The sequence below is a fragment of the Mus caroli genome, chromosome 5 (genome assembly GCF_900094665.2).
Source record: "Mus caroli chromosome 5, CAROLI_EIJ_v1.1, whole genome shotgun sequence".
Classification (NCBI taxonomy): Eukaryota; Metazoa; Chordata; class Mammalia; order Rodentia; family Muridae; genus Mus; species Mus caroli.
The window spans coordinates 19,712,704-19,730,235 of record NC_034574.1 but is presented as its reverse complement, the minus strand read 5'-3'; the positions used below and the strand labels follow the sequence as shown (position 1 = coordinate 19,730,235).

At 42.9% G+C, this 17,532-nt stretch overlaps 1 protein-coding gene across 1 annotated transcript in view; it reads left to right on the top strand.

Moving 5' to 3' along the window:
• The window catches only part of Rheb (Ras homolog, mTORC1 binding), a 40,406-nt gene that overhangs the window by 9,537 nt on the left and 13,337 nt on the right, over positions 1-17,532 (top strand). The window contains exon 2 of the mRNA XM_021162464.1: positions 15,480-15,551. Within this exon, the coding sequence (XP_021018123.1) occupies positions 15,480-15,551 (72 nt within the window). The remainder of the gene's footprint in view (positions 1-15,479; positions 15,552-17,532) is intronic.

Genomic DNA, 17,532 nt, shown 5'->3' with positions numbered 1-17,532 from the left:
ACTTGGGTAAACTGGGTTGGCTCAGGCACTCTTATCTGCCAAGCCCTGTCTTGCTATCCCCTATTTGGCTGGTTTTAAAATCGATAAGTCACATCTGAAACCTACTGTAAAGATATTAAACTATGGTTTCTATGTTTGACTACAGCTTTTATAAGTGTATATTTTATAATTAAAATATACATGTAGGCATGATGGTGCACTCCTTGAATCCTGTACTCTGGAGACAAGAGGCAGGTGAACCTTGTGAGTTGGAGGCCAGTCTGGTCTACAGAATGACTTCCAAGCCTGTCAGAAACACACCCCCCCTCCCCCTCCTCTCTCGCCAAAAGTTCACCCATAGTAACTAATCTCCATGGCATGAATGGCAGTGGGAAAATATCCTGCATTTTCCAATCCCTCTGTTGAGAAACTCTTGTGTTAATTAGGGAACTGCCCTGGGCCTTATAGTCTTGGGTAGGGATAAGAATGTCCGGTACTCAGTACTTACTACCTGAGGGCCCAGCAGTACCACTCCTGGGCATATGTATGCCCAGGACATTTCTTGAGGGGTGGGGGAGTGGGAAACCAAACACACAAACTCTAAAGTGTATCGGTTAAGAAGCAGATTCTTTGGGGAATCTTGACAGTGTTTTCTCTGTGAGAACCAACTCATCCAAACTGATCCACCGGTAGGACTTTCCCCTCAGCTTTGCATGTCAGTTGAATGTTGCCAGCCCTACAAGAAGAGCCTTTTCCCTGGAGCTTCCCTGACATGGTGGGCATGCTTTTGGTGGAAGAGTCCAGGGTTTATCAACCATCCATCAGGATTTCAAGTCTCTGCACACCTTGGCACACTGCACTGTTGGTTGAAGGGGTTTAAAGTGCTATCTATGTGTTACTTAAATGGGCGTTGGCTAAATTCTTGAGGGCATTCTCTATTCATGTGGCAAGCATAGAACTGGTGTGTAATCACTAGGCTAGGGAAATCCTTGAGAGAAACAGTCAGAGGGAGAGCTTAGATAGCTATGGGGGTGGAGGAGTGTCTCTCAAGAAAGGACATAAAGGAGCAAAATGTTGAGTGGGGGAGGAAGGTGGAACTGATTGAGCTTTTCGCTCAGTGAAGAACAGCTTTGTAGACCCTATTAAGTTGTAGACTTTCCGGAAAGGATTTTAATCAACAAATATAGTTATCATTTATACTAGGGATTTGGCAAGCCAAATAATAATCTCAAGCTTTTCGGGCTAGATGCCTCCTATTGGAACTACACTCCTCTGCCCTTATAGTGTAAAAGCTTAGGAAGGCAATACACCAACAAATGTCTATAGCTGTGTCTCGCTGAAATCATATAATGGGTTTGAAATTGGAATTTTATCTGATTTTCAGGTATAAAGTACTAGCTTTTTTTCCTTGGGGCCATTGAAAGAAAAACATGCACACCTGCTTTTAACTAATAGACTGTACAAAAAAAAAAAACAGATTCTGTGCCAAATTTGGCCCCCAGATCATAATTTGTTTTACATCTCCAGAAAAATTATGTGAAGAAGGTGGGGCAGTCAGAAAGACTGAGTTGTTGTGGGCCAATGCAGCATGTCCCTCTGGTAGGGACTGTGCTAGCTAGTGTGAGCCGGCAGTTTTGCCTTTGGTTAAAAGAAGAAAACCCAGCAATAGGACCAAGGGCTAGAGGGATAAGATTCATTTTTGCACCTGCCACATTTCACACCTGCCTGGCTTCTGGCTATAGAGATCCTAGCAATGACCTCACAGTTCTGGGACAGGCTGGCCGTGTTGGGAACTAATGTTTTCTGCTCCTGATAACTAAATGTCAACCAAGTGTTGATCCAGCATCCCTTCTCATTTTAGGGTTGGTTGTTTTATTGTCACACCAGGGACAAGTGAAGTTTCAGAGCCCAGTGGACTGAGTCAGCCAAGCAGGGGTGCGGAGCAACAGTCAGCCTTCTTAATGCTGTGACCCTTGAATACAGTCCCTCATGTTATGATGACTTCCCACCATAAAATTATTTTTGTTTCTACTTTATTTGTAATTTTGCTAGTTATAGATTGTAATGTAAATATCTGGTTTCTGATGGTCTTAGGGAACCCTGTGAAAGGGTTGTTTGACACCCCCATCCCCAAAGGGTTGAGACCCACAGGGTGTTTTTCTCATTACTGTCAGGATAAGTTTTATTTCTAGACAATTTCTTTCTTGGTTTCTACTGCATAGATATGTGAATGACTGAATAGAAATTTTAGTTTTAAGATAGTTACATTATACCTTTCTAAAGGTATTCTGGGATTAATTTATATAAATTTAGTTTATACAAATAGGATACCTTTAGCCCAGTATATCCAAAGTACTTTCATTTCAACATATAATTTAAAAATATTTTTCATGCAGCCAGGCAGTGGTGGCGTACACCTTTAATCCCAGCTCTTGGGAGGCAGAGGCAGGCGGCTTTCTGAGTTCAAGGCCAGCCTGGTCTACAGAGTGAGTTCTGGGACAGCCAGAGCTATACAGAGAAACCCTGTCTCGAAAAAACAAAAAATAAAAATAGTTTTCAACTAAATCTCCAAACTCTTCATGTACACACGTCAGAGCCACCTACTGTGTTCCTTAACCATTGTCCTGTGTGAGCGACTCCAGGACAGTACTGGGCAGCAAAGCTGTATTAAGAACTGAATTAATGTTGGAGTAAACTTGGTATATCTTTAACAACTTTTGAAGAAATTTTCTTACAAATATGATTGTTTAGCTGACATGGGTATTTTAAGCAATCTTAAATTTTATGCTCTTTAATCAAAATTGGTATTTTATTTTTTGTCTTTTTTTTTTTTTAACCTGCACATGTTTGATACAGCACACATGTTGAGATCAGAGGAAGTTATTTCTTTCTAACATGTGGGTCAGACTTGGTTGTAAGCACTCTTGGATACTGAGTTACCTTTCCAACCTCTTTTTTTGACCCCCTGTTTTTCTAAGGAAGGGCTCTTTTGCATGCCTAGCTTGCCCACCTGTTTTGGACCAAATCTAGGAATGTTTATTCTTCCTTGACAGATATTTAATTACCTGTAGTTTATTAAAGTCTGTTCTTTATTTCCTTGGCTTATCTGTAAATCATCCTAGAAAAATGAATATTCTATTTTGAAAATCAATTCCCAAAACTCTGACATTTAATAAATTCCTCATTTATATAATGAGTCATTCATTCTTGTTTCCTCAGAAGCATTTTCTGGTAGCATAATGCTTGGCAGTAGTAGGTACACAGTGGTATTTGAATGAATCATTTTTTGAACCAGTTTTACTTATTTTCCTTTGTATTTATCATTTATAACTATACTTTAACCCCTCCACCCGCTTTTTACTCTCTACCAACATCTGTTTTTAAAGTTTGGGAATGGGTGTGAGAAAATGAAAATGATGTCAACCCTGCTTAACTCACAGGAACAAGCGAGACAACCCATGTGAAAGTGTTTTGCAAACTCTAATAAATGTGTCTCACGTTGAGTCTTGTTAAACAGTTTGGACTGAGGATGTAGTTGCTAGAATACGTGCCTACCAGCATGAAGCCCTGGGCTCTGACCCCTAGCATCATGCAAAATCCCATGTGCTGGTGCATGCCTGTAATCCAGGATTGGGGAGGTAGCGGCAGAAGAATCAGATGGTCAAGGTCCTCCACTAAGCAGGGGGTGAGTGGGCAGTGTTTATTCAAACCAAGCAAGGTGGTACACAATTGCAATCCCAGCACTTGAGGCAACATGCCCATGAATTTAAGGACAGTCAGCCATGTAGCAAAAAAATAAGGAAAAAAACTTTGTATTGTTGGCGTTCATGTCCTCATCAGACCCTGTGCTGACAACGGTGCTCATGTTAACAGTCATGGTGACCACTTTCTCACAGTATACATGAGTTCCAGTGTGGCTCCTTTGAAATGAGGATGCTGACACAGGTATGCATTTTTAAAATACGTTCTCGGTGACTCTAGCTGTGTATGAATACCTTCAGCTCAGGGTAACAAGACGACCAGCCAGATGGCTTAGTGTGTAAAGGTGCTTTCCAGAAGCCTGGTGACCTGAGTTCAAGCCCCAGAACCTACATAAAGACGGAATACACTGAGGAATTAGACTGTTTTCTTAAGGTGGTGGTTGTAGGTTCTCCTTCAAGATTCAATGACTTAACTAGTCAGTACTAGGCATGGTTTCCTCCTTGTCAAGATGGTCTTAGGTCCAATTAGAGAGCTGTTGGTTACTGCCAAGTAATTCGTGCCTGTACTTAGTGTTATGGTGCCATGTTGGTCATTGTTGGGGTTCATAGGCATCATAGCTGAGTAGGGCTGTTGCTTACTTCCCTTGGAAGCTTGCCCGCCCGGTGCCTGGTATCATGAAAGATTGCCCTCAGGAAGGCAGCCTTCAGGTTAGATCCTTCTGGGGCCTCTGAATTCTGTCTGAAGTACAAGGTCTCTTCAGCAATAAGGACTGACCTTCCACCTCCAGGGGGCAGCTCTAACAACTTTTAAGAGGACTTTCAAGTGCCAGGGGTTAGGGTTTGTTCTATATTCTATGAATCTTTTGGGGCAGCATTGTTAGATCAGGTGGGAATTTTTTTTTTTTTTTCCGAGACAGGGTTTCTCTGTGTAGCCCTGGCTGTCCTGGAACTCACTCTGTAGACCAGGCTGGCCTCGAACTCAGAAATCCGCTTGTCTCCGCCTCCCGAGTGCTGGGATTAAAGGCGTGCGCCACCACTCCCGGTGGGATTTTTAATTTAAATTCTATATGTATATTTATACACTAACTCACGTACTATATGTATGTAGTTAATAGTATCATTCTTAATTCTTAATACCTGTGAGACTTCCCACCCCCAGCTTCATTATGTTCTTCCACCTCCCATGTCCTTCCCCTCCCCCAGTTTTGTCATTTTCCCTTCAGACCACGTGTGTCATGCTGTTCCCTCCCTTCTCTATTGCCCCTGACCCCCACCCCAATAGTGGTCCCTTTTTACTTTGCTGGTTTCTGCAGGTACTCCACAATGTTTTGAACATACTTCCCTGCAGGTCCATAGCTTATATTTTCATTCACTTAGTTCATTAAGAGGGGATGACTTAAGTCGTAGAACAGTTTTTGTATCTGTATATGCGTGGTTCCGCCTGATATGTAGGTAGGGGCCAGAAGTTGATGTTGAGACAGCTGGTCACATGATCGGTGCTTGGGAAGCAGGAAGTGGTGAGTGTTGGGATTCTGTGGGACTTTGCCCTTTTCTCCTTTTACTCATCCAGGACCCCAGCCTACAGGATGGTGCTATACACATGCAGGGTGGGTATTCCATTCTCAGTTAACTCTCTCCAGCACCCTCATGGCCATAACCAGAGCTCTGTCTTATAGGTGACTGAAATACCATCAAATTGACCACCACACTGTTTTGTCTCATTAGTGGAGTCTCCGTCTGTCTAGGAATGTAACTTGAGGTTCATAATGTTTGGGTTTTTCTTATTTCTTCTAGATTACTCCATCTCACTTTCTTTCTCCTCAGCCTTTAATCTCTCCCTACCTTATATCCCTAGTGAGGAACTTGGTTCCTGTGGTCTGTGACTTGTTCTATTCTGTGTGTCACTCCTACCTCAAACACTCAAAGAATGTTCTCCTTTGGGTTTCTGACTGTCTTCTTCCTTATAAGAGTCACTCAAGCCAGTTACAAGCAGGCTCTGCCAGTTCCTGTTCCTTTTACAAAGACCTTAAAGGTTTACTGAGGGATGGAATGTTCCCAAGCTTAGAACTACAGAAATATAGCTAATAGGAGAAGTGGGGTGAAGATAGATGGCGTGCAAGGTAACCGTGGCTACAGAAGTACAGAAGTGTCTGTAAGCAGAACTGCAGTTTTGTAGGAATGTCAGCCCCTCAGAGACACCTAGAAGTCTCAGCTCATCGGCTGGTAGTTTTGTGGTTTGTGTTTGGTTTGGGGGGGTGTGTGTTTGTGTGTTTCCCAGTAGTTTTTACTTGCATCCTTTTGATGAGCTTGTATTCTTTCAATCTAATCTGCAGGTTTTGTCTTGCTGAAGTTTGTCTTTTTTGAAGTTAGAAAGCGAGTTCACCTTAATTGCCTCTGTAGTTTTGATCTCTGATCTTTTTCTTCAAGGCTCTTCTGAATCTGTACACTTCCTTATTTTGGTTGGTTTTCTGCAGGACACACAGATAAACATGCATCTCCATGAGTTCATCGAACTTGGGTTAGTGGAGTAGAGTTTTAAGTGGCTAAGATCTTTTTCTGTCGCCTACACTATTCTATTATTCATGGTCAAGTATGTAACACACAGCTGTTGCGCTGCCCTAGCAGAGTGTCTGTCTGACAGCAGACAGAACCACACGCAGCTGTGCTCCTTGGGATTCTGCAATATTTCAGAGACAGATGTGGAACCAGCTTTGTGGCATAGAGTGAACCAGGAAGGAAGGAAATCTGTCTAGAACTATTGGAGGCGGCTGAGTAGAGCTAGTTAAGAGAACAAGGGGATAGAAAAACTTCTGGGTTTTGCAGATGATGTCAGATAGGCAGGTGTGCTTTCACAGGCTGCGTGAACAGTGCTTAATGTTCACCTTGGTACCTCAAGGGTCGTAGCATGTGATAATCATGGCTGTATCAACGGGGCTTAAATGCTTATGCGCTGAGCTGCTGGTGGGAATTAGAGCATTGGAGAACTCCTTGAATGGTAGATGGGATCATAGTTGAACTTGTTGCTCAGTGGCATGGCACAGGGATAGACTTGCTGATGTACTCCTGTACTAGAGCTTCCTGTCAAGGAGGTTTGAGTAGGCTTGATAACAAGTGCATGCTCTGTGGTGCTAGGCTGCTGGGGGTACACTTAGAACATAAAACTGCTAGTGCAGAAGAAAAAGGAGCTACAGAGGTGGGACCTAGAGAGTATCTGGCTTGTAAATGCTAAGGCCCAAAGATACTAAACAGGCTCACAATAACAACTCATTAGATTAGGATCACAGATTTATCAGAAGGCTCACAGAAAGGAAATTGGAGGCCCCTGACAAAGGAGTACTAGAAAATGATTTATCTTGGGAGTGAAGTGAAACCTGAGGTTAGAGACTGAGAGTCAGGGTTACAGTAGTATATCTGAGTCAGAGTGCTAACCATTACAGCATGGGACACCCTTCTATAAAGTATATTTCTACCCTTTTGAATTAAAACCTATAGTAATAAACTTCATATGATCACCCAGTTATAAATATGTCCAAAACTGAAGTTCCCCAACACTTTTATTTGCATTCCAGGCCAGTGTTCCTATTTCTTACAGAAACAATGTGGGCCATGCCTCAGTAAGTGAATCTCATGACCCAGTGGTTCATGCCCCCACTTTGAAAACGTTGCTTCAGAGTTGGTCTGGATGGGGTGATGATTGCTGGAAAGAATGTGTGCTGGCAGAATGCCCAAGACAGGTTGACCCTCAGCAGGTGCTCAGGCACAGGGACAGTAGTTTGGGTCACGGTGACCAGCCCTCACTTCCTGACATGTCTAGGACACAGGTAACCAAAGTGCTGTAGAGGCAAGGTTACTGTGATAGACATACTACTGGGTTTTGCTACAGCGTTAGGTTGTACATAGGATATCAGTTTGCCTGTATGTTCAGAGTTAGGGGTAGAGCGAGGTTGTCACTCAGAGTTAGGGTTTCTGCTTAGTGTGTTTAAGTCCCTGGGTTCAGTCTTCCAGCATTTCACAGAAGAGGAGTCATTGGAATGGTTGTGCCTGCCCCAGATTTAGTACAGTAGTTGTAAAGGATAACCTCTACTGCCTGATGACTTGATCCCCTAGTTAGAGCAAGACCCTGCCCTACCCATCTTAGCCTCATGAACCAGAATGGTTTTTTTTGTTTGTTTGTTTGTTTGTTTTTTTAGTTTTTTCGAGACAGGGTTTCTCTGTATAGCCCTGGCTGTCGTGGAACTCACGCTGTAGACCAGGCTGGCCTTGAACCCAGAAATCCGCCTGCCTCTGCCTCCCGAGTACTGGGATTAAAGGCGCGCACCACCACGCCCGGCCGAACCAGAATGTTTTAATAGAGAGTGCTGGGTGGGAAGACAGAGGTATGAAAGTAGTTATATGTCTTTAGGAGAAGAAACATAAAAGCAAGTTGAGAATTAATCTGAAAACAGCTAAGTGGTTATATAAGTGATACACCTTTTTTTGTAATCACAAAGCATGGGAATCAATAATAACCTTGAAAGTACAGCTTTAGAGAAGATAGAGTGGAATGTTTACCATGTTATTTTATCATGGCAAAACAAACCAACATGATCCCCTTCTTATCTAGTGAAAGTTGAGATTTTTTTTCTTTAATTTTTCTGTAGTTTTTAAAACAAAGTTGTTTTATTAGGAAGAGGAGTCTGTGGAAGCTAACTGTGCGACTTGAGGCTGGTTCTTTTCATAACCTTTATAATGTGTGCTGTTGATTGCTGATGGGTTTTCCTGTAACATTTCTCAGACACCTCTCCCTACCCCCCACCCCCCAAGTTTTAGTTTTAGCTTCTCTTGTGTACAAATTTAGAGCATGGCCATCTTTGCAGACTCACAAATCGCTAGTGTTTTTAGAAGTTAGATTTGCTAGAGACAGAAGCCAAAGTAAATGTCAGGTCTTGTGAGGGGATTCATAAACCTTGGCTATAATGAAGAATACAATTTGATTTTTAGTAGCTGCCAACCTAGCGCACACAGAACTTGACTTTTCCACAAGAGCTGAACTGGTGTTTCAGAGGTGTCCCTGGAAGCGACAGTACAGAAGCAGCGCTGAGCGCACTTGAACACAGGATGACTAGTCTGTGTTGGCTAGTAGATTTCATTGCAGAGCAGCTAAGTGGAACCTCTTGTCTTGGTTTCAGTAATTAGTGATCTCCTCCTTAAGAGGAAAGTTCAACAAGGGAGGAGAGACCCAAGGGAGACCCAGCTGCTTACAGCCTCGTTTCTCCTGACAAATAATACCTTTCCTCCAGGGGCCAGTCGGAAGGACATATTCAATTAGCATCCTAAAGAGTCAGGGTTTAAATTCTGTTACCCAGCTGACTTCTCAGGATGACAGCAACTGACTGTTCTTTGTTGGGATTTTTGGCTAGACTGCTTCATGTGGTTTTACCAGATGACTTGTTACTACATCAGGTTAACTTTCCTTATTAGAATACAATGGGTACTTCTGAATATGCTACAAGAAGTTTATTTTTAAAATGCAGTGTCTCTTCACAACTGGTCAAGATGCAGAAGATAAGTGTCTTTAGAGCGTTCGGCTATAAATGGAAGATCTGTATCATACTGTGTCCCCACAAGGCTCAAGGAACATCTAAAAGAGAAGACAGAAAGATTTAAAAGACAGAGGTCAAAGAAGGCTGGTATAAAACTGTCTCTGCATTCATGAACTCAGAGCTGCTGTGGTTGCCCCAACAAGACCTAGATCAAGCAAGTTAACAGCTCTTGACAGCTGATAGCTGCTTGGAAAGTTGGGGGCAGGAGTGAGGTTAGGGTGTTTTGTTGTTGTTGTTTGTTAGTTTTTATGAATGTGGGCCATGGTAGGTTGACCATGCTCCTGTGAATGGCCTCATACCCATGCATATATGGGCAGCACTAGTTGGACTCTGGATTTTTTTAAAAGGAGTGGGAGTCAGGAGGAAACTGAGGGGAACCCAGGAGGAGTTTGATGGTGATGTGATGAAATCTATCTACTGTATGCATATATGAAATCTCAAAGAATAAATTTAAGAGATATTTAACTTTAAATATATGTGTGTGTGCATGCATACATATATGGGTTTTTTTTCTCTTCTCCCCTTTTCCCCCCTCTTCCCTCAGCCCTTAGAATGCTGATTACAAATTGTATAACCACAACTGGCTTTCTTCCACTATTTTAATCTAGGCCTACACTGAAAATTGCAACAAAACTTTGTGATTCTTCTTTCATTTTTAATTCTTGATCATTTAACTTTAGAGAGGAAAAAAAAATCCCCTCCCTTCTTTCCATTTGTTAGGAAACACGAAAACTGATCCTTCCTCCATCTCCTAGGATATTTAAAATACCCTTCAAAGGCTTGGTCAGAAATATCTCGGGCAGAAGGGATGGCTCAGCAGGTAGAAGCTTTTCCTCCAAGCCTGAGAATCAGAGTTCCATTCCTGGGACCGTATGGTGGAGGAGAGAACCAGCTGCCCCAGGTTGTCCTCTGACCTCCATGCAAGCACTATGGCATGTGCCTGCCTCTACTTGAATACATGTGTGCAAATAAATAAATGTAATTAAAATGTTTTTATAAAGAACTTTTTCTCTTCATTCTTTCTAATTAAACTAACTTCTCTGACTCCAAGTAGTTGTATTAGATGTATATATAGACTTTTCTTTTGGTAGCCAGGCAGTGGTGGCGCACACCTTTGATCCCAGCACTCGGGAGGCAGAGGCAGGTGGATTTCTGAGTTCAAGGCCAGCCTGGTCTACAGAGTGAGTTCCAGGACAGCCAGGGCTATAGAGAGAAACCCTGTCTCGAAAAACAAAACAAACAAACAAAAAAAGAATTTTCTTTTGGGAGGAAGGCTGGAGTAACAGTTCAGTTGTTAAGAGCACCAGTGTTCTTCCAGAGGAAGAGAGTTTGGTTGCCAGGACCCTCGTGGCAGCTCAGCTCACCCACCATCTGTAAATCCAGTTCCAGATTTCCCAACCTCTCAGTTTTACATATAACATAAGAGGGATTGTTTTTATTTTTATTATTTTTTTTTATTTTTGACTTTTTTGGTTTTTCGAGACAGGGTTTCGCTGTGCAGCCCTGGCTGTCCTGGGACTCACGCTGTAAACCAGGCTGGCCTCGAACTTAGAAATCCACCTGCCTCTGCCTCTGCCTCCCAAGTGCTGGGATTAAAGGCATGCGCCACCATCACCCGGCTTAAGAGGTTTTTTTTTTCCTTTGCTGTCTTTGTTCCTGAAAACAGTACCTAAACTTTGTGTTAAATTCTTCTTTATTGATATGATAACATGTCTAACCTGGATTCATTTGAACACAGTCCTCTTAACTTTGTGTAGTCCCTGAACTATTGTATCATGGACAGACCCATGGTTGGTGCTAATAAGTGCTAATGAAATTGTTCTTTTGTTAAACTGTCTGAATAGAAGAGATGAGAACTGAGTTTTGTTTTTTTTGTTTTTTTTTCCACTTAGAAATGAATGTCTGTGGTGTGTCAGGCTGATCTCAGAGAACTAAGAGAGTGATTGTGCCAAATGGGGAGTCGAGATGACAGATGGCTGTAGAAAGACTGTTGTTGGGGAACAGGTACTCCCTTAGGTAGGGTGGTTTGGGGATAGGTTCCCTGCAGAACTGACATTTGTACTGGACAGAATAACAGGAGTGAGTCATACACTCAGCAATCTGGGAGTGGTAGTAGTGGCTAGGGTAGAGGTCACAGCAGCGGGAGACTTGCAGAGGCAGGATGTTGGTGACTGGACCTGAGAAGGCCCAGACAAGTGGAACGGTTGGCACTGTGGTTCTGTGGGCCATGGTGGAGTTGGGAGTCCATGCTGATTGTAGTAAGGACTGAGCTAATGGTGAGGAGTAAATGAGTGCCAACTGGGAGGCTGTCTGTCTTCAGTGGGTGGGTGCTGCTTTTTATGAATTAATTTCAAGTTAATGGCTCCTTGGTGGGAAGACATTCCTCAGCCTGTGAGCTGTGCAACTCAGAATTTGATTCAGGGAGCATGAGCTACACCCTGCCTGCAGTATAGGGTTGGAGTAGAAATATCATTCAAAGCAGGAGTTGAGCTCAGCAGGCCTGTAAAACACATGTAGTGGGCTGGAGAGATGGCTCAGTGGTTAAGAGCACTGACCGCTCTTCCAGAGGTCCTGAGTTCAATTCCCAGCAACTACATGGTGGCTCACAATCATCTGTAATGGGGTCTGGTGCCCTCTTCTGGTGTGTCTGAAGAGAATAATGGTGGTGTACTCATATGCATAAAATAAATAAATCTTTTTAAAAAACACACGTAGTAATATCTGAGGACATGAAAGAGAGGAGTTTGGCGGTGATATGAACAAGATATTTATTATTTCCTGATAACAATAATCGAGGATCTTTACTTTTTTATCTTCACAAGTTAGGAACCCTGTTCTAACATGTTCTGAGAGACATTAAGGAAGCAGATAGGGTAGTAAGAACGGAGGGTTCTAGTTCTAGCTCTGTTTTGTGAAATTCTGATCCTCTGGATTCTGTATTAAGGAGTTTTTAAATAAAATGCTTGTGTGACAGGTTTATGTCTTCTTTCCAGAGTACTCTTTAAACGCTGAGACTCTAGTAACCCTGACAGCTAGCTGTCTGTGAAAGCACACACGAAGATAATGCGTTAAGGCAGCAGGCATCAAGGACAGCATGGGGAATCACCTTGACTCAGAGCTTCCTTAAGAATTTACTTGTGGATGTGAGGACCATCTGGAGTCACTCCATTGATTGAGCTGATCTGGCTGACTAGGCAGATGTCTCCTCCTCTCTCACTACTCCAGTGTTCGTCCCTCCTCCTTCTGTCAAGATAGAATAGCTGCACTCCCCTGCTAGAACTTTCAAACAAGCTCTCAAGAATTTATTTTCAGTTCCAGGACAACCAGAGCTATACAGAGAAACGCTGACACAAAAACAAGAATGACTTTTTTTTTTTTTTTTTTTTTTTTTTTACTTTCTTGGCCTGAGTAGTGGTGCACACCTTTATCCAAGCATCCCAAAAACTCTGCAGTCTAGGCTGTCCTAGTCTATAATGTGAGTTCCATCAAGCCAATCAAGGCCTGTCCCCAACTTAATTAACTAAAATAATGAAAAAATTAAATCATTTGAAAATTTTACTTTCTCTTTTATGCAGAATGTAGATTTTTAAAATAGACATGAAGCCGGTGGTAATAGTGCACACCTTTAATCCCAGCACTCGGAGGCAGAGGCAGGCAGATCTATGACTTCTAAGCCAGTCTGGTCTACAAAGTGAGTTCCAGGGCAGCCAGGGTTGCTACACAGAAACTGTCTCCAAAAACCCGATGGATGGATGGATGGATGGATGGATGGATGGATGGATGGATGGATGGATGGCTGGCTGCTGTGAACAGACACCATGACCAAGGCAGCTTTTAAGGACACCATTTAAATGGGGCTGGCTTACAGGTCCGAGAGGTTGAGTCCATTATCATCAAGGCGAGAAGCATAGCAGCATCCAGGCAGGCATGGTGCTGGAGACAGAGCTGAGTGTTCTGCATCTTGTTCCAAAGGGAACCAGAAGAAGGCAGCTTGGACAAGGGTCTTAAAGCTCACGTCCACAGTGAGACTTTCTCCAGCAAGGCCTCCTGATAGTGCCACTCCCTGGAATGGGACTCTGGAGAGGGAGGGAGGGAGGGATGGAGGAGATGAGAGAGAGTGATAAGGCATGTGAGTATAATCAAAGTACATTATATACATGGTAATATGAATGTGATTTTGTGCAATTTTTGTAATGTTTTTTATTTATGTACATTAATAAAAACATAATTGGAGGGGCTGGAGAGATGCCTCAGTGGTTAAGAGCACTGATTGCTCTTCCAGAAGTCCTGAGTTCAGTTCCCAACACCCATATGGTAGCTCACAACCATCTGTAATGGGATCTGATGCCCTCTTCTGGTGTGTCTGAAGACAGTGACAGTGTACTCACATACATAAAATAAGTATATAATTGGAAAGTCTGGCTTCCCAGACTTTCAAGATAACTCAGTTGGTAATGTACTTCTGTCTTAGTCGGGGTTTCGATTCCTGCACAAACATCATGACCAAGAAGCAGGTTGGGGAGGAAAGGGCTTATTCAGCTTACAATTCCACACTGCTGTTCATCACCAAGGAAGTCAGGACAGTCAACTAAAGACTGGAACTCAACTGCTTGTGGACGTTGTACATCGTGGTGCGCACTAGGCTCCGCACCACGATGTACAACGTCCACAAGCAGTGGAGGGATGTTCCTTACTGGCTTGCTTCCCCTGGCTTGCTCAGCCTGCTCTCTTATAGAACCTAAGACTCCCAGCCCAGGGATGGTCCCGTTCCACCCACAATGGGCCTTTCCCCCTTGATCACTAATTGAGAAAATGCCCCACAGCTGGATCTCATGGAGGAGGCATTTCCTCAACTGAAGCTCCTTTCTCTGTGATAACTCCAGCTGTGTCAAGTTGGCACAAAACCAGCCAGTACAACTTCCCTTGTAGTTTAGCCCATAGCACCCACAGTTGTGTTTTATTTTGTTTTTAAGGCAGTGTGATTACACGCACTTGTAATCCTGGGCATGGAGAAGTGGAAGACTTCTCCTGTGAGCTCAGTGTCCAGCCAATAAGAACAGCTATGACGTAAAAAGTGAAAAGATGGGCAGCACCTGAAGGAGGGCTAACATTGAAGACTGTTCTTAGCTTCCATAGGCCATGTCCCTGTGCACATACACAAAACCCAAACTTGTTAATTACTGAAATGGAGGAAAAGTTTACACAGGAATTGTACCTGCCCTCCCCTATGCTTTCCCATTTTTGTTTTTTCATTTAGTTAGGTTTATATTTTTACATGTATGAGTGATTTACGTATGTGTGTATACCATCTGAATACCTAGTGCCTACCCATAGAGATGGGTCAAAAGAGGGTGTCTCTATTAGTTAGGGTTTTACTGCTGTGAAGAGACACCATGACCTTGTAAGGACAACATTTAATTGGGGATGGCTTACAAGTTCAGGGGTTCAGTCCATTATCATCAAGGCAGGAGTATGGCAACATCCAGACAGACATGGTGCAGGCAGAGCTGAAGGTTGCTAGCAGAATAGTGGCTTCCAGGCAGCTAGGATGAGAGTCTTAAAGCCCACATCCACAGTAACACACCTACTCCAACACAGCTACACCTAGTAGTGCCACTCCCTGGGCTGAGCACATACAAACCATCACAGTGTCCAGTCCCCAGGATTGAATCCCCAATAGTTGTAAGCCACTAAGTGGGTGCTGGAAATCAAACCTAGATCCTCTGGTAAAGCAGCACTCGGTGCTCTTTACCCTGGGACCTTCTCTCCAGCCCCTGTTCTTTTGTTTTAAAGGATTTCCCTTAACTGTCCCGTATGCTTGTTGGTCAGTAGTACTTACAAATGTCACAAAAATATTTACATGGTTATAGCTTAATTGATTGTCTTCTCATATAAAGCGGATATATTTCACCTTTGAAATTACTTACACAGGTGATAAACTGTGATACCTTCAGTTTCTTTATCTACTGGAGTGGGGTTTTGCTATGGGTTTTGTTTGTTTTTAACTATCAACATTTATTATTGCATGTATAGGAGGGTAGCTGGACAAGCACAGATGTGAGCTGCCCAACATGTGGACTGGGAGTCAAACTTGTTTCTGTTCATGTGGCTCTTAAATCACCGAGCCATCCCTCTTGCTCTAGAGTGGCTTTTTTGTAAAGCAGTTATTTTTATTCGGATATGCCAATAATTCTAAACTGTGTGTTTTCTTTTATAGGAAAGTCCTCATTGACAATTCAGTTTGTTGAAGGCCAATTTGTTGATTCCTACGATCCAACCATAGAGAACAGTGAGTATTGTTTTCAGCTATTTGGGAACCGAGACAGCTTTTTTTTTTTTTTTGTACACAAATACTATTTGTATAATCTTGAAGGTTTGGTTGCAGGGAGTAATCTGTTAAATTTATATTTCTCCAATGGGGGAATGATAGAAATTTTACTCAGTGGACCCTGAATTTTTTTTTTTTTTTTTATTCAGGGCCCATGTCTTCTGACATGAAAGAAAGTGATAATATCTCAATCAATAGGACTCTGCTCCCACACTGGAACCTTCATACACAAAGTCAGCTTCAAGAATAAGGAATTGGGAGCAGTCTTATTTTTATCCCCACCCCCTCTGCTCAGCAGGAGCCCTTTGTTTAGGCAGCAAGTTTGAAAAGAATGAAAACCCTCTGAACCCTTGTACCTTGAGGAGCACCCTGCTCTCTGAGTCCTAAAGACTTGAAAGAGGCTGCTGGCAAACATGCTATTCTGGGATCCCAGCAGGTGCTGCGACATTGGAAAGAAGTTTCGAAGTCTGTTGGATTTCATCTCACATGCAGGAAAGGGCATATGTAGCCAGACGCAGCCACAGCCTTTACTTTGTTGTCTTTGAGAGCCTTACAGATCTTTAGGCTGGGAGCCAGCACACCCAGAGCACGTGCTTGGGAGGGAGCTCAGCCCTGCTTTGTACTGTCTTTACTAGTCCCTGGTAGACTCTGCAGCCAGCAGGGTTGATGGAGGAGGGCTTGCTGTCAGGGGCATACAGATGGGGCATGTCAGATGGAAGCAGACTCAATGGCTAGGTTCATCGTGACTAGCATGTTGGCCATCACCTCCTGAACTTACAGTAGAAACACTGATGGGCTTTGACTCTCAGAGTGAGAGACTACAGGTCAAAAAGGCAGACAGAGTATGAACTAAAGTTTCAGCGTCTGGAAACATGGGGGTTTGGATGGGTTTTGTGTGAGTTAATGGGGGAAGCTGAAGGCTCTCAGTGTTGATCTGTGCTCCTAGCTTAATTGCATTCCACATGTGCTCCTCTGAGCAGTTAGGCTATCAGGCCCAGCTTGACTGGCTTAATGTCAGTATCACTCTTTAATGTGCCTTTGGGTTTTTCCTATTTTGGTGTTCAGCAGTGAAGAAGACATCATGAAGATAGATTCATAGTGTCTAATTCAGTAAAGTCTGCAGGCAAGAGCAGAAATGATCCTCAAATAGCCCTTGAGACTTTATGGGGGCATATTGTCACCGGGTTCTGTTTACTATACTTTCATTCTTACCAGGATAGAAGCCTTGATTTTTGTTCCTCCACTATTTGGTAAGAAACAATGTTTGGTGATAACCATGAGCTTGAAACAGAAGAACATGAACTTGAGAGAAGCGACATATTGAGGCTTGGTTTACCCCTTCCCACCCCCACCCCCACCCCCACCCCCCCTTCAGAAATAATGAAGCTGTAGAAATAACCTAATAATTATTTTGTACTTACCTTCAGCATTACAGAATAGGTCATTATCTTTTTCTTGTAGTGTTAACAACCTGATGAGTACTACACTTGGAGGTTTGGGGTTACAAGCAAGAGCAGGAATAGTTTATAACCTGTGCCATCTCAGTGTTGGTTGGCACTATGATTTGTGGTTAGGATTTTTGGTTGGCTGCTTGATTTTTTTGTTTTTTGTTTGTTTGTTTTTGAGTTGGGGTTTCTTTGTGTAGCAGCCCTGGCTGTCCTGGAACTCACTTTGTAGACAGGCATGTGCCCCACCACCTATCTATGGTTAGGAAATTCTGATGAAGAGTCTCACAGTGGTATTAAGCATGACTTGTTCATAGACCTCTTGGTGAATATGAATTAAGGATGCTTAACATAATCTTAGTGATACCATCTTACTTTGTAAATGCCAGGGTTTCAGAAATTTGTTACTTTTGTTTATACAATACTTCACCAGTAAATAGCCTACTTGCAGACTTTAGTTAGTACTCATATCTTTGGGTGGAGTGGGGTGGGGGGGC